The sequence below is a fragment of the Homalodisca vitripennis genome, chromosome 1, assembly GCF_021130785.1.
Source record: "Homalodisca vitripennis isolate AUS2020 chromosome 1, UT_GWSS_2.1, whole genome shotgun sequence".
NCBI lineage: Eukaryota > Metazoa > Arthropoda > Insecta > Hemiptera > Cicadellidae > Homalodisca > Homalodisca vitripennis.
The window spans coordinates 111,014,691-111,040,233 of NC_060207.1; the positions used below are offsets into that span (position 1 = coordinate 111,014,691).

The 25,543-nt window shown below is 35.5% G+C and overlaps 1 protein-coding gene across 7 annotated transcripts in view; it reads left to right on the forward strand.

Moving 5' to 3' along the window:
* The window catches only part of LOC124369193 (tyrosine-protein kinase Abl), a 162,753-nt gene that overhangs the window by 62,359 nt on the left and 74,851 nt on the right, over nt 1–25,543 (forward strand). The window contains exons 1-2 of one of the 7 annotated variants that reach the window (XM_046827041.1): nt 10,384–10,522; nt 22,573–22,832. The exons of 5 other annotated variants lie outside the window; for them this stretch is intronic. In XM_046827041.1, coding sequence (XP_046682997.1) covers nt 22,739–22,832 — 94 coding nt within the window. In that variant the 5' untranslated portion in view covers nt 10,384–10,522; nt 22,573–22,738. Of the gene's footprint in view, nt 1–10,383; nt 10,523–22,572; nt 22,833–25,543 lie in introns of those variants that run through there. One more of the 7 variants, XM_046827049.1, reaches the window with a different exon arrangement.

The following is a 25,543-nucleotide window of genomic DNA, read 5'->3' on the forward strand; positions in this document are numbered from 1 at the left end:
TGTCCCCTGTACTGCGATGCGCCAAAAAAAGAAATGATGTAAATAGGAGTACCGTACGTGACTGAAAAACCGTTAGCAACATTTTTCAACTTTACCGCAGTGTATTGTTATCCTAATTTATCATATACATCAGCCAATAATTAAACAAAAACACTTCTACAAGAATGTCTTGACGTTTTATACACAGAATAAGCACTTTAAGCTGTGGTAACATTTTACTTCATGGATAAAGTTTACTCTTGAGATATTCTTGGAAAATTAAATTTGCGAGTTTAATGTATCATGTTAAGAAGTATCGCCTTCAAAACGTGCCAACAGCAATCTGAGTACACCGTTGCCCGTTTGGTGCGTCGCACTTAGTGAAGGCGAAGTCATATCCTGAAATATAATAATGTTTCAATTAGTGATCGTAAGTTATTATAGATATGTTGTAATATATATATATATATATATATATATATATATATATATATATATATATATATATTTATTTATTTATTTATTGATTTATTGTTTACAATACGTGCTGTGTATATTGGTACATTTATATTAAGTATCTCTAAAAATTACAAATCTTAACTTATGTTGCAGGTGAGTGAACTTATACACAGCTTCCACAGTGAGTCATATATTAATACTATTCCCATTACCTTATACAGTATAATATATAATCGAGTTAGTCATAGTGAGTATGTGGGTTTTTTTTACCTTAATACTGAAGTCTGCATTGTTATTGGACACAATAACCTCTTGCTTCATGGAGTGTGGAACAGTCTTTTCGATGCAATCTCTATTAAAACCAATACTAAGTAAGTTCTTAAAAAACTGGCTGCCTGGCGATATTTTGATACTATTATTAGTATCAGTAACTTGTAGTTCTGTCATAAAATATACTTTAACATAATTTTTAGTTCCAGATAGTTGGTCTCTCACGGTTCGATTTTCAGTATTTCAAAATTAATTGATATAATTAGATTGGAACGTAAGAAACACATCACTCATCAATGTGGATTACCACGATGTGTTCCACCCTGGTCACTTACTATTGTAAAATCGTATATATCAGTGCTATTTCGTCATTTTCTCTCTCATATCTCTCTTATGGACATCGTCTACTCTCAGATATCTTTTTTACTCTTATCAGAAACTCTACATTTCTAGTTTATTTATTTGCATGTTTTAGTAACTTTCTCATAGAATAGAACGTGGCAACGGCTAACGGTCTGACATGAGGTTGAGCATCTGTGACTGAAATGAATGGACTCCCTGTACATCTCTGAACTTATCATAGAATAAAATAGAACGCTGCAACGGCTAACGGTCTGACATGAGGTTGAGCATCTGTGGCTGTGAAATGAATGGACTCCCTGTACATTTCTGAACTCATCATCATAGAATAGGATAGAACGCGGCAACGGCTAAAGGCCTGACAGGAGGTTGAGCATCTGTGACTGTGAGATGGATGACGGTGTGTAGGGAGATGACCGTTAGATGTGCAGCAATTATGTACAATTTGCGTGGCCAAGTGCACATCAGCAAACCGGTTTGCGTGTGAGCGACTCTGAACTCATCGTCATAGATAGAATAGTACGCGGCCACGGCTAACGGTTCGGAATAGAAGAATTTCGTCACAGGTCAACATTTAAAAATATCCTTTATGTTTTAAAATCTATCGTAAACAGGTCAAGAATCAAGCCTATTAAATCATTAATTCTGTTCAGAAAATACCAGTTGCTGCTGTTGTCGTATGTTAAACACTAACGTTGCTGTTGCTTTTCTGGTCAAGATGGTTGAACGGTCCGTTTTTTAGTAGCTTGCCAACTATTGTGAATATCTGTTGGTAAATTTGTCGTGCACAATGATTCGGTTACTATTGAAAAATATATTCAACAGTTATTTTAGAATATATACGTGGTCAATTTTATTTAGCTAGTATATCTGTAAAAAATTAAATTATTATTAGTTGTCAATTTAAAGTGCAAGAGAATATGACTTTTTACTGTTTACATTGGATTTATATAACTTGTAGTATTTTAATAGTAACGAATCCAGGGGAGGAGGTATGGGGCTCTAGGATATATTTCCCCGCCCGAAATTTGAGGAAAAGAGCACCCTTAAAATTGATTGATAGTTTAAATCGTTTGATCACTTAAAAAAATAACAACTTAATGAAATAGGCTTTGACTACAAGTACATTTATGCCTCAAAATCTCACTCTCTGTTACATGTAAATGGAAAAACACATATTCAAGTAAAGAATGGTAAACTAAAAATCCCCCGACAATCAGTACTGAATCCTTCTTGACCTTTAGAACTCTTGAGCTTGACTTTGACCATATGCAAATATTGATATCATTGTCATACAGCACAACTAAGGCTGAGTGTTGATAAAAGCGAATGACATTTACTTATATAAGATACTTTATGAAGAACCTGACGTGTTTATGACTTATTGGTCACCCATAACATAACCCACTATATCATCTTTTGTCGATTTAATGTCATTATAATGGTATAAACTCGACAGGTCTGTCCCCCTCAGCTTATCACTAGAGTCGCAAAGTCTAATGCAAAGCGTTTAAAATTTGTTCACGTCATGTTCAAAACAGTAAAACCAATAGATATTCTGTAAGTTAATTTAAGACTTATTTAAAGCATAAGGAACAAAGTGACAATAAAGCACGAAACGCTTTTGAAGTAATTAACCGTAGCGTAATGTAGCCTACAGTTTGTAAAAAATAATATCCTTATCACAAGTGTTTTAGTGTGATCTACTATTACTACTTTAAATGCATATAATTCCTTTAGAATTGGCAAATTTTTTTTAATCTTTCCTGTTCTCGGGAAAGGTAGATACAAAAAACAATATTATTAACCATAATTAAAAAAGTTTATAAACAATATCTCGGTAGTAAAAAAAATTTTGAGAACGTATTTTTAAATTTGACATTTTATTGAGAGTAAGAATGGTATGCACTGCAATTGTATGAGGAATACGTATGAACAGTTCATTAAATTTCATACCTCAGACCTATATATTTGAATAGAGTCATAATTTATTGAAATATATTTAAAAATTGAAATATAGTAGGATAAGTGTTTTTAAGTGTTTTCTCTTAAAAAATTACTTTTCTAAATCGTTATCTTGGACTCGCTGACATCTATGACTCAGAAGACTGCATTGTACACAGTGTGCGACAGATGGGCCATTGTTTTCTTGACAAACACGTTTAATGTGGCGGAGCGGGTTTCGTAAATTCCATCTATATTTAAACTTCCGGAGATATACGATGTTACACGAGGATATTTCTTTACTTCCTGTACCGAAACACCTATTGAAGTGAACCGAACCGACTGGACTGTTGATGACCCGAGTTAGAAGTGAGTGTAACAAAAGAATCACAGGGCTAGTGGTGGATTGCCGGTTAATTGACGTAGCCAGGCCATTGAAGAAGCTGGAGCGGCTGGAGTCAGCGACGTAGCCAATAAGTAATTGGGTAGGGGGGGGGGGTGTAGACGAAATGGGATTTAACCTCGTTACAGTGCAAAATTCTTAGTAAGTTTTGGGTTTACAATCTGCTACTCAGGACCTCGGTGTTGTGTTTCTGAGGCAGCCACGTGAATTTTAAGTATATGACGATGAGTTCCCAGAGCTGAAGGGGCTGTCCGATCTCAGGTCGAAGTGAGGTCAAGTGTATTGTAAATAATTACTATTTTGCACACCAGCACTTTACTTTTAGCTTCCCTGTTTGTCTAGTTTATTCGTTATGTGATAAATTATAACAAAGAATATATAATAGGTGATAAGACTACATCATTTATTTATACATATATGAGGATGGGCTCATGTGGTGGTTTTTTGCGTGTTAAAGTACCCCGCCCAAACCGGGACTCGACAGGGCGACTTTGGGTACAGACCCCAATATATATTTTCAATATAACATTTATTATATATTCAATATAACTGAAGAAATGTTTGTTTTACAATGTCACAGATTGGAAATGTTGCAATTGTAGAATCAGGATTCTAAATATTCTAGTTGTAAGCTGTCTTTAATTTTTTTTAAATTAGAAAGCACAGTTTCTTTTTGCACATATCAGATTATATTCAATCCACAGGGGATAAACAATCCACAATTATTCAAACCAATAATGATTTACATTACTATTTGATTAAAATAGGTATAATACTTATACAGTTACTGTGTCAATGTGGACTGAGTGTGTCTCACACACTAACTTGTAACCAATACGAGATAACATGGCAAAACCAGATATTCCCAAGACTTCCTAATGTGTTTCGTTTAGACAAACCAAAACTTAATAAACGCTATGTTAATCATAAATGGTGATTCTTTTAATAACTTGTTTTATGATTTCGAGTCGTAAGTTCTCAAAATACGTAGTAAGTGAATATGTTATCTTACAATGACTTTATAAGTAACTTAAACTGTGGGGGTTTAATAAAAAATTTAAACTCTAATTGGCCACCAAATTTGGTAGAGTAACATTAAAGATCCTTAGTTTGCGGCATTCTTATTATTTTTATAATACCCTTAAAATGTGGTGTCACTTGCTAGGGGTTCCTATTAAAACAAATTTACTTACACCTAAAATACGACTTTGGATGGGAGTCTAAAGAATTTCACACATAAAAAATGACATAGACCCATCCCACTATGATAACATCTGTGTTAGATGTATAAAGCTCACACTACACAGGAATCTGGCCGCGTGAAGTACGAAGCTATAAAACGAGTTTCGCTCAATTTAATTTGATAACGTTCCTCGTACTTGATAAAATTCCAAGCTATTCTCACAGGCGAAGGTTATGATTTAAACAAAACATTATAAATCAATATTGGTACTATAATGGTGTTGTGTGGCTGTAATAATACAAATAAAACTTGAAACGAAACTTTAATGTCAATGGATAATGATGTCAATGTTGCCTTTAGAAGATATTTAATTCACTTATGTTGGTTTGGTCTTTGGTATATATATATATATTCCCCTACTTGGAAGTGTATAGTAATTCTATACGTGTTTTCGTACTTGTACAAATTACACAGATACCCGAATCCTCGGCCTTCAGCACGGAAGATAGCTAGGTGTCTGTCATGTTAGGTGTTGTGCGGTGTGGGGGGGGGGAGAGGTGAATGCTGCTGGATCACACGGGAATGTGAGCACTGAACAGTAAAGTGTGGACGCGGCCACCACTTCCTGTGTATGTGTTGTGTAGGCGGTCGACTCTTCACACCCAGCTCACAGCAGTGGCTCTGGAGGACATTCTTTCCGATGTTCAGATCACAATTTTGTGCCTATGCGTAATTTCGTTTCAGGAGTAAAATATTACTATATATTACGTCGACGTATTCTTTTCTGAAGTTAAGAGTGCGGAGAACACACACATATTATCCAGGGTGTTAAGAAATGGGTATTTAAAACATTATTGTCAGATGAGATTCATCGGCTGTTTTAACGTTTGTTTCTCCCGATTTGTGCAAGCACACTTTTAAAGTGGTCGTGCTCGCTTATGCGTTGACGAATGTCGTAGAAAAAAGTAGCGATGGAATTGTAATAAAATTGTTTTTAATAGTTGGCATCTTGTAAATCTGTTAGAACTTTAATGGATTGTTGTTATTTTAATTAAAAAATTACAGGATGCTTCATTTTGTTAATATTAAAATCGCTTAATATTTTCCCTTTTATTTATCATAATCTATGTGCATCGTTGGTATCTGTGGTTTTACTAGTTCCAGACATAATAATTATTTATTTTAAACCAAGAGTACTATTAGCCTCAAAAGTTTGTGACACATTTTTCTGAACATTTTATATACAAAGTGTAACAAAGAGGTTGGGCTGGATATGAATTTTCAGATTTTATACGTGATTAGAAGCTAAAATTGAAGAATCACTTCTTTCCAATTTTCACTTTGTTTAGCCGCTAGTCATTATTTTGTATTTTTTATTGAAAACTTATTATCTGTAAAACTAGTAAAGCTGAAAACCAAATTTGGCACATAGATTTAAATAGGTAAGAGGAAAAAAATAATAGTGTTATTTTCTTTAATATTAACAAAATGGAATCTTTTGAAAATGTTGAAGCCAAATAAAAGAACACCAGTATAGTTATAAAAAATGTACTAGACACCAACTATTTGGACAATTTTATTGCACTTCCAACGGTACTAGTAAGGAATCCGTCAAGGTTTCTTTAGTTTTATTAGCTTTAGAAATAATAATTTGTGAATAAAAAATCCAATAGACGGCTAGCGGCGAAACGAAGTAGAAATTGGAAAAATTGTATCCTTCATTTTTAGCTTAGACTCACACACAGAATTTAAATATACATATTCAGCCTAACCTTTTGTTACGCCCTCTCTATTAATTGTACTTGTATATATTAATATAAATGTACATATTTACACACTTGAATACATACAGTTGTACAAATAATAAAGTTGTACAGTACAAATAAAGTATTTAAACACGAATTAAAAATGTCAAAATTAATACCGCGGTTTTGTAAAATTAAAATTGTTATCTACTTTAAATAATTAAATCTCTTTTTACCTGTTCCATGTGTACATTTACTACTAAACTACTGGGTAAATTTGAATCAGTGCCAATCTTGAAGTGTGAAATGGGTCAAAATAATCAAAGTCGTCAAAATAGATCCATCATGCCCACTCAGTTAGGTTAACCTAGCGGCCCACTTTATTATGTATATTAATGTTTTGGCCTCATTTAACATCTGAAGTATAAAATTTATGTGTGCATGTGTACTGATGAAATCAGTGTGCGTGCCACTAATAAAAAAGTATTTATACAATGGAGCATTCGAAAGTCACGTCATCAAGACATTACCATTCATATTCGTTCGTTATCGAGAATGGTGCGTGAGTTGGATTACATTAAAATAAAGAATTGCTTAAAAACTATGTTTTCTTCCTGTACATTATATGTGAGTGAGACTATCGCTCCCTCCCATTTTCTTAACCTCCATAATAATAAATTTTAGTACAGTATAAAATATGTATTGAAATTAAATTTGGCTATTTCCATGTATCAAAGTTTCTAACAGCTGTTATAGTGTATCTAGTACTAAACATTTTTGGTACACGAATTTTGTATTAGTGAAAAGTGGAGAGGAAATTGTAGCGTATACAATGACACCGCAGCATTAGAGTGGAGGGTTGGCAAACTCATTAACTCATTTTGTATTAGTGAAAAGTTGAGAGGAAATTGTAGCGTATACAATGACACCGCAGCATTAGAGTGGAGGGTTGGCAAACTCATTAACTCATTTTGTATTAGTGAAAAGTGGAGAGGAAATTGTAGCGGATACAATGACACCGCAGCATTAGAGTGGAGGGTTGGCAAACTCATTAACTCATTTTGTATTAGTGAAAAGTGGAGAGGAAATTGTAGCGTATACAATGACACCGCAGCATTAGAGTGGAGGGTTGGAAAACTCATTAACTCATTTTATTAAAAGATTAAAAGGATGTAGATTATTAACTTTTTTGGTATGTATATATATATATATATATATATATATATATATATATATATATATATATACACAGATTCTTTAAAAGATTTGGCCGAAATTTATGAAATAGATACACCGATATATATTAAAACAAGAGCTGTACACAAACAAAACAGTTTCTTTGACCAGTGATTTTATATACCAATCCGTAAAGTGAACTAATGATTATATTCGCTTTCTTAAATATTAGTGACTGTCAGCTCCGAGAATATTTCTACGCTGGGTTCAGAGCATAATGACACTACGAATTGCACTTAAACTCTAGGACACATTGCACAAGTTATATACAAGCAAGGTCCATACAGTTTTCATACATTGAATTTTCTATACTTCCGCACACAAGAATTTTCAAAAATTTAAATCTTTTAAATATTAAATAATTACTGTGTTAGGACCCAGATAGTGGTTCACTGAACATGTGGTAAAAGTTAGTCTCATCTCGATAATCTCAATAAATGTCTCCTAAAGAACTGAAATTATAGATATTTGGAAACAAGCAAATGTAATTTAACAACAAATATTTTATATTTACGTTTCATTAATGTCCTCCTACAATATATATGGGGTTGTCTGGTTCTTCTGCATCTTAATAAAAATGTCCTATGACTTAATTTTCTTTGGATTGATGTTCTCTTCAGCCGTTTCTCTTTTTCGAGGTCAATAATTTTTTCAACCTCATACACAAGTTTCTAGTCAAAACATTCCGTAGCTTTGACTATGTTATTTCTAGTTTCGTGTACAATGTATTCCGTAATGTTTATTTTGGTTATGTAGCCATTATTAAAATAGAGAATTGGTTATGATATATGGTACCAAACTGTAGTGTTGCTAGACTGATAGATGTTCTTTTCGGAACTCTTGACCAGATCAAATTCTTTACTGTATGTATTCATTAGGGTTCTGGGGCTTTTCTTTTGGACACTTTTAGCAGTTCAGTATTGAATAGCTGCTTAACAATTGGTTTCAAATGCAACATGGTGGTCTCTGGTCATTGGAGGTGATAGTTGTTGTCATTATTACCTTGTATAACGTAATGATTGCTCGCTAACTATTACAATTTCTAATAATTTTTTATCATTGTAAAGAGCACATTGCATAAAGTAATAATAATCAATCAAAAGTAAATAAATAGGAATTCGTCTCCAATCCATTATGTTTCTGTATAGAAACTTAAATTTTAGTATGTATTGTAAAAAATGCGATTATTTGTTAATACACATGGTTTATAATTTATATTTAGTTAAGATTTCCCACAAGAAACTATAGGGCTATAAGCGGCCGGTAGCCAACTAGCGCGTGGTCTCTTATCTCTTAACACACGCAAGTTATATCAATCAATCAAGTGACGAATAATGCCACATTTAAATTAGTGTATAATTTTAATATATTTCTATTGTATTCGCAAACTTGTTTCTTACGAAAGAAAATTGGGTACTAATCAAATAATGAAATGCTAGAATATAAATCAGTACTGTCAAAGTTTATCTTATCAAGTATCGCGAACGATGCGTGTCTTGCCGCCGCGCCGCATCAATTTCTAAATCAAGGTAGAGATTTAGTTTTTAAAACAATAAATATCATACGATGTTAAATTTTATTTCATACTAGAGTTATACGAGAGGTAGGTATAGTTCTAACCTCTGACAGAGGACTGTATTGTTACCTCGGGTCTATGAGTACACTGCTGCAATCATACAACAATAGCTAGTTTTATTTGTAGGGGTTTGAATCACTGGAATCGCTTGAAACGTAGGGGTGGATGCGCTGAATCACCAGACGAGACTGTTTTTTTTTCAATTTTCAAAAGAGTGGAGGAAATGCTTTTCTTGACCTGAAGTTTTCCTGAATCCATTACATTAGTGATAATATGTGTAACTAACTGTGTATACTTTATTAAATTGTAAAATCGATATTCATTTATGTAATGTATGTTTTAATATTGCTTATTTGGCGCCTTTCCCTTACCGGCATGACATCGACGCGACGTTCCTTGAAGCGGGATAGAGTGCACGGACCTTGGGCTGTGTCCCTCAATAGACACTCTACATCTGTTTTTATTTCTAGGACAGATATTTACCATCTAATTTTAACGTTGAGAGATAACCAATAACGCAATCTCTGTTGCTATGTTTGGTAAGCAGTTGGTTTAATCTGTATGATGACAGTTTCACGTGTATCCAAACAAACTATACGACACCGAGGGACGGTGTGAACACGGTATACATCATCTTTTGTTGTCTGGGCTGGATTTTTAATTTACCACAATCTACGTGTGACTCTGACCGTCAAACTTGTTAGCAGTAGGTGTTTATGATTGACAAGCTAAAATATAAAACTTGTGAAAGAATACTCTGTATTTTAACCATAGAGCACAGAATAGAACGGAATTTCTATTCTGTGCTCTATGGTTTTAATACATATTTTGGCCACCACCACAATTAGTGCGGTGAGAGAAATTGCCTCTTTTTATCTAAAAACTAGGTTGTTTTCTTATAAAGTGATTAATTGACTCTCGACTTCCTGGCTATAACTAAGAACTAATTTCATTGCACATCCACCCTGAAAACGTTCTGGACCTTTCGCTGGGTCTCACAACCTTCAGTGCTGTATAAGGAGACAGTTATTGTTGGACATTAAAGATCAGATATTCACTGGAATGGAAGGTGTTGTGGTGGACTGGACATCAGGCAGGTTCCTCCTCCCCTCCCCCCCTACTCGCGCCGCACCCTATCACCCCTCCCACGCCGCGAACAGCTGACTGTGATTGCCACATCCTCTCCGCTCCCCTCCCGTCTTCTGCTTTCTGACTGTCTGGCTCTGGCATTCAGTCAGTTCCAGTTTCTGTGCCTCTGTGGTTGTCCCGTGCGCTGTGCTGAATACCAACAAAGTACAAGTGAACGCGAGTTACTGTTTGTGTTCTATTCGTGTTTATCGTTCGTTACCAGTCTGTGGTGTGTGAGAGTAAGCAGTGGATTAATACTCGTTTAAATAGTAATGTTTATAAATAGATCGCGTCGCGGTTGTTATTAGCACAGTTTTTTTTAAATTAATGTATTTTTTTAAAACACATTCATAAAAAATTGGTTTCATCAACAGAACATTGGTGAATTGTAATATCTTTATAGAAAAGAACACAACAAATATATACAACTTAATTGTGTAAGCAGCCTAGCTTGTTTGCGGGAATATTCACTTGAGCAACGCTGACAAAACATTAATTGAACAAATATAATTTAACGTTTTATTGTTTCAAAAGAAAAGTAGTTAAATGAAGTGAATGAGGACATATCATTAACGATTAATGACTATTTTTGTAAACTAAGTATCATCATTCATTGGGACAATTTCCAAACAATTACAGTGTAGCGTCAAGAACAATTCGGACGTCAAAAATCCGGACCGTCGATAAAACGGATTCATTTCTGGCACTGTTTTTTATACATGTACATTACTTGCCGGATGAGGATAGGGATATTCGGAGCTTGTACTGTATGGTACGTCTTTGATGGCTTGGGTTTAAAACGGATTGGAAGCACAGCAACTCAGCTCCTTCTTAAATTCTTCTCAGCTCCTCCTTAACTAAAGAACTTGTCTGCGAAAAATGTTTACCAATACGGTTCAGAAATCCATAAAAAAATTGTAAACTTTATACCTATATTTCGTAATTGAAATTATTGATTAATCACAGTTTTACATTAGTTACAGTATTTTAGTTTTATATTGCTTACATTTATGTACTTTACACAACATATAACTACCGTATTGTTTCTGTAAATTAAACATTTAATACTTTTATTAATACAGTAATGAATAGTAATTTATCCGCTTTACACTCAACGTAATTTGTGCCCGATTGCACATAACTGTTCTTTAGCTCTCGCCATTACCTCTTTTTTGGTTCATTTTGAAAATCCGGACGGAGACAGTTCCCAATGCATCAGTATTATGGCGGCTTTACTGTACGAGTGTATATTACTTGAGCCCACAGTCCCAACAATTCCTGTGTTAGGAGCAGTCTGACTACTGGCCCACATACTGACAGCTGACCCCGTCACGTGACCGCGACCTCTCTCTTCTCTCATCCTGCATGCGCCGGTTACACACTTCCACTGTCGCTATTATTGCATGATTGGGATTCTCTTGTCACCAAACCGAACCATACTCGTCACGTCAAGTTAAATATTGGTAACAACGTTGAATCGAATATATTCTAATTAAAAATTCCACTTCTCCTAAAAGGAATTGTACATCCTCTTCCTTAAAAAAAAATAATAAAATATCGGGGAGCCTACTACCATTGGTAATATTAAGTACATAATTAGAACTGACATTCAAAACATTATCCATTAATCTCAAGACAAAAGTTACAGTCACAACGTTACTTAATATGACATTGATTCATTGTAAGGAATCTCTCCTTTCTTTCCAATAAATGTGATTTATGTTCAGTTTATCCTAATTAGTTGTGAGCACTGTTTTATCGAGTAATTTATGGAAATTAATTTTTTGTTATGCAAATACAATAAAAATGGCGCGATGCATGTTCGCGCGGTGTTAGATATTGTTTACGTCCGTGAGGGAATGAAGAGCCGCACATAACCGCCGAGTCAAGGTCGGATTGCGAGGTCAGCTGTTGTAGTGAGTCATCTCTGTAGTTAGTGACCGCAGAAACCCCTGCGAGGCCGCGGGTAACGATCCCGCTAGCCGGCCGATCCGGAAAAAGCCGGGGAACGTGGCGGAGAATTAATCTTTTGAAGAGTCTAGTTTGACGCCCTTACCTGTCATCCACACACGGAAGGATACTGCTAGCTGGGCAGACTAAGAGGGCTGTGGCGAGAGTGCACACGGCCAGGGTAGATCTCACCCGCGGCCAACTACCTTATGACTACCGTGGGTTAATTCATGAATTTTAACAAGTATTCAAAGTACTTATACAATACAAAACATAAAACGTGTTGCGTAAAAAACTGATACTCTTTTTGAAACTTTTTGAAAAAAACTTGAAATTAATTTGGTATATCTGACAAAAGTCACTATTATAAGTATTATAAGTTGTAGTACAATCTGAATAGTATTATGAATCTATAGATAGAATGTTAGTAAATTTATTGAGACTTGTTTTTTATTTAGTTACATTCATAAATAAGGTGAATATACTATTAGGTTGGGTTGGTTCACTTCCTATGTTAAATAACCTAATAAATTAATCATTAAGTATGGGAGTAAACTGAAATGACATTAAGTGTGTGTACTGTAAACATTTCCGAGCTGTTTAACATTTATCAATATGAGAAACCTACAAACTGACCAAGGGGTTCAGCTCGCCCCGAGTACTCACTTAGACCGCGGGTGAAACTGGACCCCGCCCCTATGAAGACCCCGGGAATGTCGGGCTCGAGTGTCGAAATTAAGAACAGACGAAAGGTTTTATCACCGGAAGTGTAAATCATGTTTGACACGCCGCGCCGTGCCGGCCCGCCATCACCAGTCACTAATAGCTACTGAGCTCAGATAAGTTCACACATTACACCGGTGTACTCTCCGTCTGTCTTGTGTTGGCCTTAATAAAGAATTTGGTTTGGTCATACGCATATGTTTTCAATAGTCCTGGTTTTTAACACCTTTGCCGATGTCTGAACATTGTGGGATTATTTTCTTCTTAAGTTTATGTAATTTGTTTGAAAACAAAATAGAATTAAATAAATAAAAAGATTCAGGGAAAAAATGATATCGTCAAATCACATACGTCCACCAAAAGACTAGTAAGCATAGAATGTTGAAATTTAATTGTGTGTCATAGTAGGTTTCATCGGATTTGCTTTTTCGACGGTTTTCCTGGTCTTCAGCAAATACTTAGATTCAAAGTATGTGCCGAAAACAAGCTTCCTAATAAGTTGACTCTTACAACGAAGCCGTTTTATTCTCATTTACATTCCAGAAACGTGTAATAACTACAGTAGTGGCAATGATAGCAAAGCTATTAACTGTACAAGTGGATAAGTAAGCCCTAAAATGTTTTTACTGTCCGCGTAAAATACAAACAGGCTATTCATTTATTGCATGACGTAATTAACGCTTCGTTGAATGCCAGCAGAAGGGTCGTCATCTAGAAAAGCTTTTAACACTACTATTATTAATAATCAGGAAAAATAATAAAAGAAGATAAGAGCAAAATCAGCCATATCTGAACGTAGTTACAAAACAAAACAGAATTCGGTCAAATAAAAGTACTTCTAAAATTCTTTTTCTAACCACAATTGAGATAAATAATTAAGAAACAAATTTAATATTTACAGCAAAAGATAGCGTAAAGTTATTACAAAGAAGGCATGTGATGAAAAATCATATCGATTACTTATCTGTCTTCAATTCGTTTGATTACATCCAATTAACATAAAGCTCCGACACTTTCAACACATTTTTATAAGCGGAAACTTATGAGAGGCAATTCGGGCATATATACGTATTACCTGAAGAGCTAGGCCAAAATATTTGAATTATGTTTGATTGTGTTAACATTTTTTTGCTTTAATCTAAATCGAAAGAACACTTAGATGATAATAACATCAGTATCCCAAAGAAATAAATTAATACTATCTTGTATGATATTATATTTTATGAATGAATGGGCTATATATAATGATACTGAATCGCTGTGAACAATCATTTTTTCGAATGTATACTAAAATAATCATTTATTGGCAGTAAGTGACCGTGTACCGTATACGTACACTACAATCAGAACTACAAACCTCAGCCGCCGCCATTCCGAAGGTTGCGGTCGTCTTGAAAGGTGAAACCACAGTCCGTAGTCCGAGGCTGGGGTCTCACCATTCTTACTGTCAGTCTATGTAGGCGTGTAAAGCGGGCTAACGGTGGTACCGCCAGTTCCAGCGGCAGTTTCTGTTTTCTTCTGAACTAGGACTCTCGCTCTCTCAATCTTCCTCGCTTTTTAGAGGTACCATAATACTCTATGGTGATCCCATTCTACTGGCCTGTTTATACCGCCAGTTCCAGCGGCAGTTTCTGTTTTCTATTGAACTAGGACTCTCGCTCTCTCAATCTTCCTCGATTTTTAGAAGTACCATAATATTCTATGGTGTTCCCTTTCTACTGGCCTGTTTATACCGCCAGTTCCAGCGGCAGTTTCTGTTTTCTTCTGAACTAGGACTCTCGCTCTCTCAATCTTCCTCGCTTTTTAGAGGTACCATAATACTCTATGGTGATCCCATTCTACTGGCCTGTTTATACCGCCAGTTCCAGCGGCAGTTTCTGTTTTCTATTGAACTAGGACTCTCGCTCTCTCAATCTTCCTCGATTTTTAGAAGTACCATAATATTCTATGGTGTTCCCTTTCTACTGGCCTGTTTATACCGCCAGTTCCAGCGGCAGTTTCTGTTTTCTTCTGAACTAGGACTCTCGCTCTCTCAATCTTCCTCGCTTTTTAGAGGTACCATAATACTCTATGGTGATCCCATTCTACTGGCCTGTTTATACCGCCAGTTCCAGCGGCAGTTTCTGTTTTCTTCTGAACTAGGACTCTCGCTCTTTCATTCTTCCTTGATTTTTAGAGGTACCATAATATTCTATGGTGTTCCCTTTCTACTGGCCTGTTTATACCGCCAGTCCCAGCGGCAGTTTCTGTTTTCTTCTGAACTAGGACTCTCGCTCTCTCAATCTTCCTAGCTTTTTAAAAGGACAACAACTACTTTGTGGTGTTTCCTTTCTTCTGGCCTGTTTATTCCGGTATTAACTCTATTACCCACGTATTTAATGGAAATGAATACTTTATGCTCTTTTAAAACTATTTGAATGTTAAAATATACTCTCCACATAAGGCTAGTAAGTTTAGAGTGTAAGTACCTTTTACTGAACGTTACTACAAATGCTCAATCGTCTGCAATTGAAAGTTATACAGACTAGGCTACTGTTATATTCGGCTAATGGAAATAATGACGTTACTATACCACAGGACCTCGTGAGATGCGTTTTATTGTTCCGAAATCCGAGTCCAGCAAATTGTAATTTCTTAATGTAATTAAATTAATAATCAGAAGTCCCACGCTGTTAATGACACTCGTCCATAGATTGCTGAGTGCTCAACTCTTGCTGTAGCGGAGGCTCCATTGTAAACTAATTAATTGTATGAATGTTGCTGTTACACCACGCCACGTTACGCACCCGCGGGCCTGGGAACTGCACTCCAAGTTGTTCCAAGTTTGCGCGATATTGTTGTGTGGTGTTATTGTAATGTACCTCATCATCTATAGGGCTACTGTTTTAATGTGATCTCGTGAATCTAAATGTGTGACTAAGACATATAGTGGTCGTTTACATTTTTATCTTTCTCCCAGTTCCACATGCGATTTACCTTTTTTATTGACTTACTCATTTTCATTGTGTCGGTGGTCGTATTAATATTTTGATTTTGGATCATTCGAAACTGCTTTCTTAGCCCGAAAACGGAATTCCGCAATTATCAACGTTATACACCGACATACTCAAATTCTAAGACGAACATTCCTGAAGGATGAGTGTATTGGACAAATATGTTTAGTCCTATTAAACCTTCACACTTATATTTTTGTCCTACAACATGTACACATGGGTCTACTGGATCCCATTAAAACAACTCTTAAAAATATAAATATAAATAAACTACATTTATATAAGTATTGTTTGTTTCCTTAGACTATTAGTGTGTGCAGGCTGTAATATATTGGTTAAAAACAATATATATAACAATGATACGTCTTTTCTAGTAAAATGCTGTAATTTTGAAGAAAAATATAAACTCTTTCAATATAGCCACGTGTTTGAGTTATTAAAAAGTTTTATAATATGCAAAACTATATTGTAGCTGACACGTTATTATGTGTAGAGACAATAGATTTATGTATTTATGCGATCGCAGTTATGACCTATCTTACACAAAATCACAAAAATAGGCAAATTTTATCATAAAATAAAAGCTATATAATTCAAAACATTTTTTTTATAATATGGTATAATTGTTTTGATTGGCTGTTGATTAAAAATTGTATTTGATTAATAAGGTACGTTATGTAAATTATTTATTTTTTTAATCACAAAGATTACACTACAACCAGTATAATCAAATAGAGACAATGAGGAAAATAAAAATCACACACAGGCACACAGGGTCCACTGAACCCCAAGACAAATGAAATTTATTAATCAGTTGACAGCTGACAGGTAAGAAGGCTAGTGGTTGGACTTAAGCCTAGTAATGCCAAACAAAATTACATGGCTACCAAAATTTCCCATGGCAACTTTAAACTGAGAAATATGATAACAAAATGTATGTGGAGTCCTATGGATTACAGTGTTCTTTTAAGAAGTTAAGATTGCCATGAGTAGAGTAAATTAATAGAAAAGCCGTCTGTAGTGGGTCGACCTTGAGTTTTACCCCCATTAAAATAATTTTAACCTCAAATACTTCCGCCCTTAGCCTTTTTCGTTCAATCATGGGAGACGTTTCATTATAAATACTCGTATATGATTAACATACATCCAAATCATCTTTAGTTTGTTTACAAAATTCACTTTACCTTTGGAATATTTAAATGGCGAAGCACAAAAATCTTTAAAATTAAACTTGACAATAAGTCATTCGCATGGGTGTTAATCACATCTTAGAAAAGAAACAACTTTTATGATTCTATGACTAAAATTAAGATCTTAAAATTATGAGAGAGCCCTATCTAATGTCCCTTTCCGCATTTGTCATATATCGTATATAAAATGGTCTTTAGTCCCTTAATTATTGCTTGGCTTTCTTATAGTTTCCTCTAACTCGGACATCCACGTGTATGGGTGTTACCGTTACAGCGATACCGCCAGGTACACTCTTCGCGCGCCGCTCTGTCATTTGTGTTCGCGGCCTTCTCTCGTTATCTTCCTGCCGCAACGCACCAGCCCCGCCCTCCCCCGATTAGCTACAGGAATTGAAAAATAATCCGGCCATAAATGGTTTATTGGCAGTTAACTCCACTCTCTTCAGTGATGCCCTTCGCTTGATTGGGTTTTATCTACATCACAAAGCCTGCCCTGTTGGGTCTTCTTTGGTAGGCCTACTTTCTTCCATTTGAAGACTCCAAGCTACCCGTACTGGCATACAGCATTAAAACCAAAATGGATCTTCCTCACTGTACCCAAATTAGCCACTTGTTATGAGTTTATTAATCATGGTCTAGTGGATCTACTGTAACCCACCTCTCAAACGGCAAATATTCTGCCAGGCTCCGTACATTTGGTCCTCAAAATGATGGTTTTGCTTTCATCGATTTGTTTTCTATACACTACCTTCTTACATTACATTGTTTATATAGAATTGAGTGTGGAATGGTCATATGGCATTATCGGAGTGTTGAGATTTTATGAGGGTATAGATTCTTACTGAGGAACTATACAGTTAAATGTATATTAAATCGATATTAAGGCTCTAACACGACATTTGTTCGAAAACTTTTTCTATCCTTCACTGTAGTTTTTTTTTTACTATAACAATTATTTTACAGAAATAAAATTTTGACAAATGCATTTTTAGCTGCTATTTGTTTTATATTTATATGTCAAATTGGTTCTGTTTTTAATCCGTTTGAAAAGACAATGTAATGGGTGTTTGATATTCGGAACAGAAAAAACTGAAAGAAGATTTCTTAGTTTATTGCTTTTAACTCATTAATATTTGTTGTAACGATGATCTTGTCACATTGCATTGCTTTACCGATGTTGTAATGTATTACGAGAGACAACCACTACAATTGTCGCGCCGCATAGCGAGGTCGTTGTACATACAACAAACAATATCATCTCCCAGGTCGTCCACGCCGTGTTGTGCATGTCTGGACACGTACCTCAGGAATGTCAAGGTGTAGCGAGGGCCGAGCCGAGCGCGGGTCACAAATAGCGACACAAGACAGACCGAACGTCACAGCAACGGTTACGCAATATTATCACTGGCCGGCTCCCGTAACCTTGGTGTGACGTCATGTCCGATTATTACCTACGATACCGCGCTATCATATCTCACCTCTCCCACATGCGACTCTCAGGTCGGCCACGCCGTGTTGTGCATGTCTGGAAATATTAAGAAATACTCAATTTGCGAGAGCACGCCATCCTCCCAACCGGAAGGAAAAGGCGGACAGAATCAGTATAGAGCCGTTTTATTATTTGGCTGTTGAATCCAAATTTAATTCGGTGTTTTCTATAATGCTTTATTGTTGTGATGCTTGGAAAGTTATATTGTTGTGCCGTGTGTCTAACTGACAAGATTTACCGCTTGGTTGAGTCGCTATGTCTCAACACTTTGTTCTGTTGCGGATTGCGGTGTGCTTGAGCCGACTACAGAACCGTGGCTGTCAAACCGTGACCTCCGGTGAAGCCACTTCTACAAGATGTCGGGTCGTAGCGCTAATTGTTCATCTTCCTGGAACCATTGTTTAACCAGTTGTTAGTCAGGCACTGGTGATCGCGCTTGAAGTGGTTAGGATTTGATTATTTGAGGAAGCGAAAGTTTCATTTTGTCAGGTGAAGTCTGTGGTTAAACAGCCTCTTTGCTTAATTAAGTTTAGTAAGTGGATTAGTTAAATTTTAGGGTTTATTGGTGTTAGCAAAGCCTATTCCTCGAGGGGCTGGAAACATTTCATTTTTGTCTGTCTGTGTGTCTGCCCGCAGGATATCTCGAGAACAAAAAGATCTATCGACTTGAAATGTTGGTTGAAGCTTCAGTTATATAACCTATATATAAACAACGTCGATTTCAATTATGATTAATGTTAGTCCAATGGATTTGGCTGAGTGGTAGTGAACATGCTTACATTGGTCTTGTGAGCAACCTTGATGGCACAATAAGATAAACCAGAATAAATATATAATGTATACAAACTGGGTACAGTTATATGACACTTATCGTGTGCTGTACTAACACATGTAATAATTACATGTGTTAGTCTATATACATAATTATTATATATAGACTTACATTTTGCATAACCTCAGGGAAGCCAACAGGCACATGACACGTGGTACGGTGACCCTTACCTTCTAATGATTAGTCATTATTGGTCGTCTTTTTGTTAATCTTTTCCTTTCCATTACATTGGTTATTTTCATGATCAATACTATACTCATTTTCCTTTTAATATTTATCTTAAGATGTAGAAAAATGTGTTTTGGAAGACAATTTTCTAGAACAAAAGCTGAATTTCTGTTGCAATGATTAGTTGGGCAGCATTACACTGAAGACAAGTACTCGTGCCTTATTCTGCTAATATTTCTTATCTGTGGGAACAATTGGTAGAGATTCTTTAACTCTGTCTCGGTTAAATCTATTCAGTAGCATAAACTTCCAGATCATATCTAGATACCCACAAGACAGGTAGTAAGTTACTACTTAACTCATCGCCCGGCCCCGAGACCCCGGTAACAGATTACTCCGCAGATCGCCTAACGACCGAAAACAACTGCCACGTCTCTTTCCTGCAGGAATTTTATAATGGCTTCAAATATTTCTAATTATAATCGTTAGGTTGTTCTGTGAATTTAAAATCATTAGATTCCCGGTTCTGGTCATGGCCATCGCGAGCATTCAATTCTCCAAATCTTTAGATACTAATTTGTTTTCGGCATTAGTGTTGGCAAAACATCCATAATTTATCGGCAAAGATCGAAGATTGTTGCTGACATTTGTTGGCTACAATGTAAATACTCCTTTGAGACTCGGTAACAAGTTAGGACACGGATAGTTCGGGTTTCCCCAGGGATCCCATCTCACTCCTGACTAGGCATTCTAGGGCTTCCTTAGTCAGATGCTCGAGCCGACATTGTCTTCTTTGTCCTTCCCGCAGTCAGCGTAAGATCTTCGTCTCTTGCCGTTCCATTAGGGATTGCCACCTTCTGCAATGCTTCGCCCCCATTTGAATGGAATGGCTTAACAGCTACCTCTGATCCTCACCCGTGCGCCCTTCCCACAGTACCCTCTGTACTGAGGGTCATCAGGCCATTTTGAAATAACCAAAATGTCTCACATGCATATCTATTTTGTAATGTGTATTATAATTTGAAATTGTTTGCCCTATCACTCTTAAGTTTTCTAAGTTTGAAATCACAGGTTGCCATTCGTAAACAGTGTCATCTGGCATTAAGTGTTTGCCTCTTAATTTTGACCTGACCTCTAAAAAGTTATCTCATCCAAAATGTCCTAGATTGTCAAAATGACTCAAGATTGGTACAGAGATGACTATTTTCTCATACAATTTTAAATGAACCGAGTCACACGATCAACATAATGTTCAAAATATTTTAAACTCAAACTTTCAGTCTACACTGATATTACTCTCATTAAGGTAGATTTGTAATGCAATACTAATTTAAAAGTTGTGTACAAAATCTACTATGTAGTTCATAGAAAGATTTAGACCTCATTAAGGGTAATTGAACAGAAGCTTGTTTAACCGTAACTATTTCCTGCTGCCGGTCGATGTACACTTCACTTTCTACGGTAACTGCTCCGCCGCCATTAGAAAGTGGCAAGGAGCTCAAGCTGCAACTGGAACCGCGCTATCGTCCTCACTTGCTTCCGGGCAATTAACATTTCTGTCGGGTCTCTGAGCGCCTAGTTTATTATTATTCATTCAGATTGACCTGAAGCCCACGTTACAAGAATTAATGTTTTTTTAATGAATTTTATGTATGATTTGTTTTATGTATGATAATTCTCGATATTATTTTACCAGCTCACAAAATTAGACTTAATCAGTGAAATAAAAAACGTTCAACAGCCGTCGACATCACTGACTCATAATTAATTATATTACAGTGGTAAAATGTTGTATTACATCACCGGATCTATTCTTAACACTGCTAACAAAATATGAGAAGTGTTAATTTTATACTGTTGTTAACGAATTGTTAAAATTTGCTTACGTACACACATTTTACATAATTTATCAAAGGAAATATTGCTTAAAAATGTGAAAGTATAATAAAAGTTAATAAATGTATGTTCAACATGTACTAAAACAGACTGAAAAACATACCACACATAGTTTACGAAGACTTGCAAATATTTCAATTAAACAGTGTTTATACGACGTGTAGATATCAATGATTGTGGCGAGAATAGATACGAATTTACTCTTGTTAATCTTATTGGGAATATATTTATTATAATTGTTTGTCATCTTTTAGGATGAAAAAGAACTACCAACTTTGTTAAATTGCTGATATAGGCTTTCGTCACATAAATAATTTTCTTCTTTTGTAAGAAATAAACGTGTTTATTAAACAAAAATCCAGACTGCTCTTCCTCGTCCTTCGTATAACTAAAATAATGCTTCATATAACTGAGCAGAAGCGACCATAACATGGAACGTACTGCAGATACCGTTCGTCTTGTCTGGTGGATGGGGGAGCGGCCATCTCAGTTACCTATCCAGTATATTTATACATCAATCAATGGTTGCATTTCGCGATTTGCTGCTATGACAGGTCTATGTCACTCACTTCCCGCCCCGTCTTCTTAATCTTTGTACAGGCGGCTGTCAATATCACCAAAAATGTACGGTTTAAAGTCGCAAATTTCACGATGTGATGATTTTACAGTACCCTATTTTGTGTGTATACTTCTTCCCCTTGATAAAACGTTATCTTCTTTCGCTATTTGGATTCTAGGTATAAACAGATTGGCCTAATTTATTATTTCTGATAGACTTAACATTTCAATCCGTTCCTGGAAATATTTACATGGTCGTAATATTTGTAACATATAGGTTATATTGTGTGCGGTGGCGCAGTGGCCGGGTTGCCTTCTTTGGGTACGCACAATTAATTATGGTATAGACCGTAGAAAATGTATTACGTAATGCACGTCAAATAATGTAATGGGATTTAATTATATAAAATATAATTGTGACGTGGTACATACCATGTCATGAATTCGTTTCCACGTCGTATGTGTCATAGAGAATTTCCTATTTTATCAGCAGATAAGACACGATTGCACTTTGAGTCGGCACTCACGTGAGTGACTGATATCCGCCTCACCGCGCGATACATACAGGTGCAGTGATAGTGATGTGACTGACAGTGCAGCAGCAGTAATCGTGACAGTGACAGTGTCCCCGAGACGCAGTGACGGCCCGCCTAGTGATGATGTGTGCCGGCGGGCTGCGGTTCCGCAAGAAGAAGAGATGTACCGTCGAGGGCGGTGGCTCCTGCTACGGGCACGCCGCCAAGGATAAAGGTGAGCATCACTTGTGTGTCACAAGCACGGGTTTGTATGAGAAAGTGATAATACTCTGGTGGTTTCTACTTTAGACCACCTCCGGCAATAGAGTTGTTGGCACATATTTTGTTCTTATTATTTCCAAATTGGGTGGGTGGAAACTCCGGACCACTGCCAGCTATGATACCTTTGATGCTTTCCGCTGGTGGTTGGAAGTGTTAGTAGATAAAATAAAATAGTAACGTTACCGGTCCTAATAATTAATTTTAATCATTAACTAATTATTATTTATAATTTAAAGTTATTATTAACTCCATGTGTTCTTAAAACACAAAAGAAAGTAAATTATACTTTCATAGAATAGAAAACTTAATTAATCAAGATTACAGTGTGATTGTTTTTTTGTAAGACTTTTAAAAGTTTGGTGTCAGCTAACAAAATAGACAGGAATAAAGACTTTCGAGTTCTTTTAAGGATGCAACGTTCTTTGTCTTTTGCATACAGTTGCATAAATCACGCAGATAGCAGCATAAATCATTCATATAGGTGCATTCCCATACTTCCTTGTGTCCTCTCATCTCAGACTATTCCATCCATACTATTATATAATAGTACTATTATATATAATAGTAGTATACAACTCTAATGATATCTGGCTTTGTGTTCGCGTGTGAGCTACTCAATCACGTAAATACTACTGGACCAATTTTGTACATGGCATTCTTAGGGTTTTTCTATTTTACAAAATGATGTACAAATAGCAAATTTTGTATATAGAACTCACGTGTGCACTAGATCTGACAATTAGAGAGATCTTACTCACCTGGTTGACGTCATCTGGTTGTTACCTCACCTGTTTCATTAATTCATTGTCCTGCACTGGATGTTCCATCAGAATGGATTCAAAATATTTTATTTAAAAAAATGATATTTGAATCTTATTGTAATAGGCTTTTAATGCATGTAACTGCACATCAGTTATAAGGTTTGATAGGATGGTTTTTTTCTAGTTCAATTTTACTAAAGTATACACTCGTAACTAAAAATGGTAAAGGTCTGTCTCACACAGGACAGTTCTCTAAACTGCTATTGTCAATTAATTCGTCTCATAATATTACATTTATTTAACTCTTAATAACAGTGAACTATTAATCAATTGACGTATTAACTTTATTGGCATTAACTAGAATACTAAGTCACACTAATCACACGATTTTATTTTTCTTATTTCAACGAGATTTTATCTACTGTATATAGTTGACTCGAGATTAAGTCAGACTAAAATTCAAAACAATGGTTCAATTTTGTAATGTTTAAAACTACACATCTTATTAGTATAATAAACCAATAATAAAACAAAATAAATAAATATGAGTATATTGCATGAGTTTGCAATAAAGTAAAACAATTCGTTGAACAAACACGTTCTTGTTGAAACCTACTACAATTTAGTTTAAGGAGAGTCGTAAAGCTAATTCTTGTCAAAGGTCACCTTTTAGTGTTTTTCAATGTAATCCACATTCAGGTTTGTACATAATAAGGCTGCCACTTTCGTACTTCTGGCTTATGTCTGATTGTTTTCAATCTGTTTGTGTGTTTAAATACAATATTAAGAGACCTTATTGAGTCAACATTTCAAAAAAAGTCCTTCACAGAAAAATGAGATTCCAAATGAGTCGATAAATAACGTAATTTGGTCTAGGTTACAAACAAATTTGTTTGTACATAAAAAACATTAAAACTATACAATTATGTTGATGCTGTATCAAACTTTAACACAGAAAATTTTGCTAAGTGTTTGGTAACGGAAGAATTGAGCGTGATAGTAGCAAAGAACTTGCAGTTATTGAAAAATTGTGAATGGATGCATATTCAAAAATCTGAAATAGAAATACATGAAAGTGTAAGAGAATAAAGAATATAGCAATAAAGGAAACTTGAGAGGGTGTATTAGTATACATTTCAGATAAAGACCCTTAAAACAATATTATACAATTAGGGAATGTGCAAAAAAGTAGCGCGTATTTTTCTATTAGCGCGTTTTCCCTAAATTTGAACGTTTTAATACTTATCTGTCTTTTTCTTGAGAAGTATGTTTTGATAGAAACCTGACATTTCTAAAACATTTTGAACAATAAAAATGAACATTTTGTTACAGCTTTTCCATACAAAATATACATAATATTATTTAAAAAATTACCTATTTTTACATCAGGTTTTGACATAATAATACTAAAGGGTATAAATATTTACAAAAATAGAAAAAAATTACAAGGTACAAATCCAACAAGGTAAGAAAAATATGGCAAATTAATATGGAGATACCATTTCATGACTTCCCTGAACACAAACCTTACGAAGACATGTGTAATGTAGGCTAATCATTAGCTGACTTGTGGTGAAGAACGGACACCTGTAAATTGGTAAAGCTGTCGGAGTATGTGAAGTGTATACACAAATTGTTTATGTGAGTTAGTTAGCTCCGGCTGTTCAGTGTTCGTGACAACGGAGTAGTCTACCAGTTGTAATAAGGCAATGAAGCCTGTTAATAAAGGCTATTACGTGATCGTCAAGCCCGCAGTGAAGCCTTGTGCCGTCGTTTGTTGTTGTCATTTGAAACTTAATATTAAATGCTCAGTTTCTTGGTTCCAAATAAAGCTGAAGCGCTCTTAGAACATTAGAGAACTGTTCATCTGCACTAAATCTTAAAAACAAAATATTCGCTATAG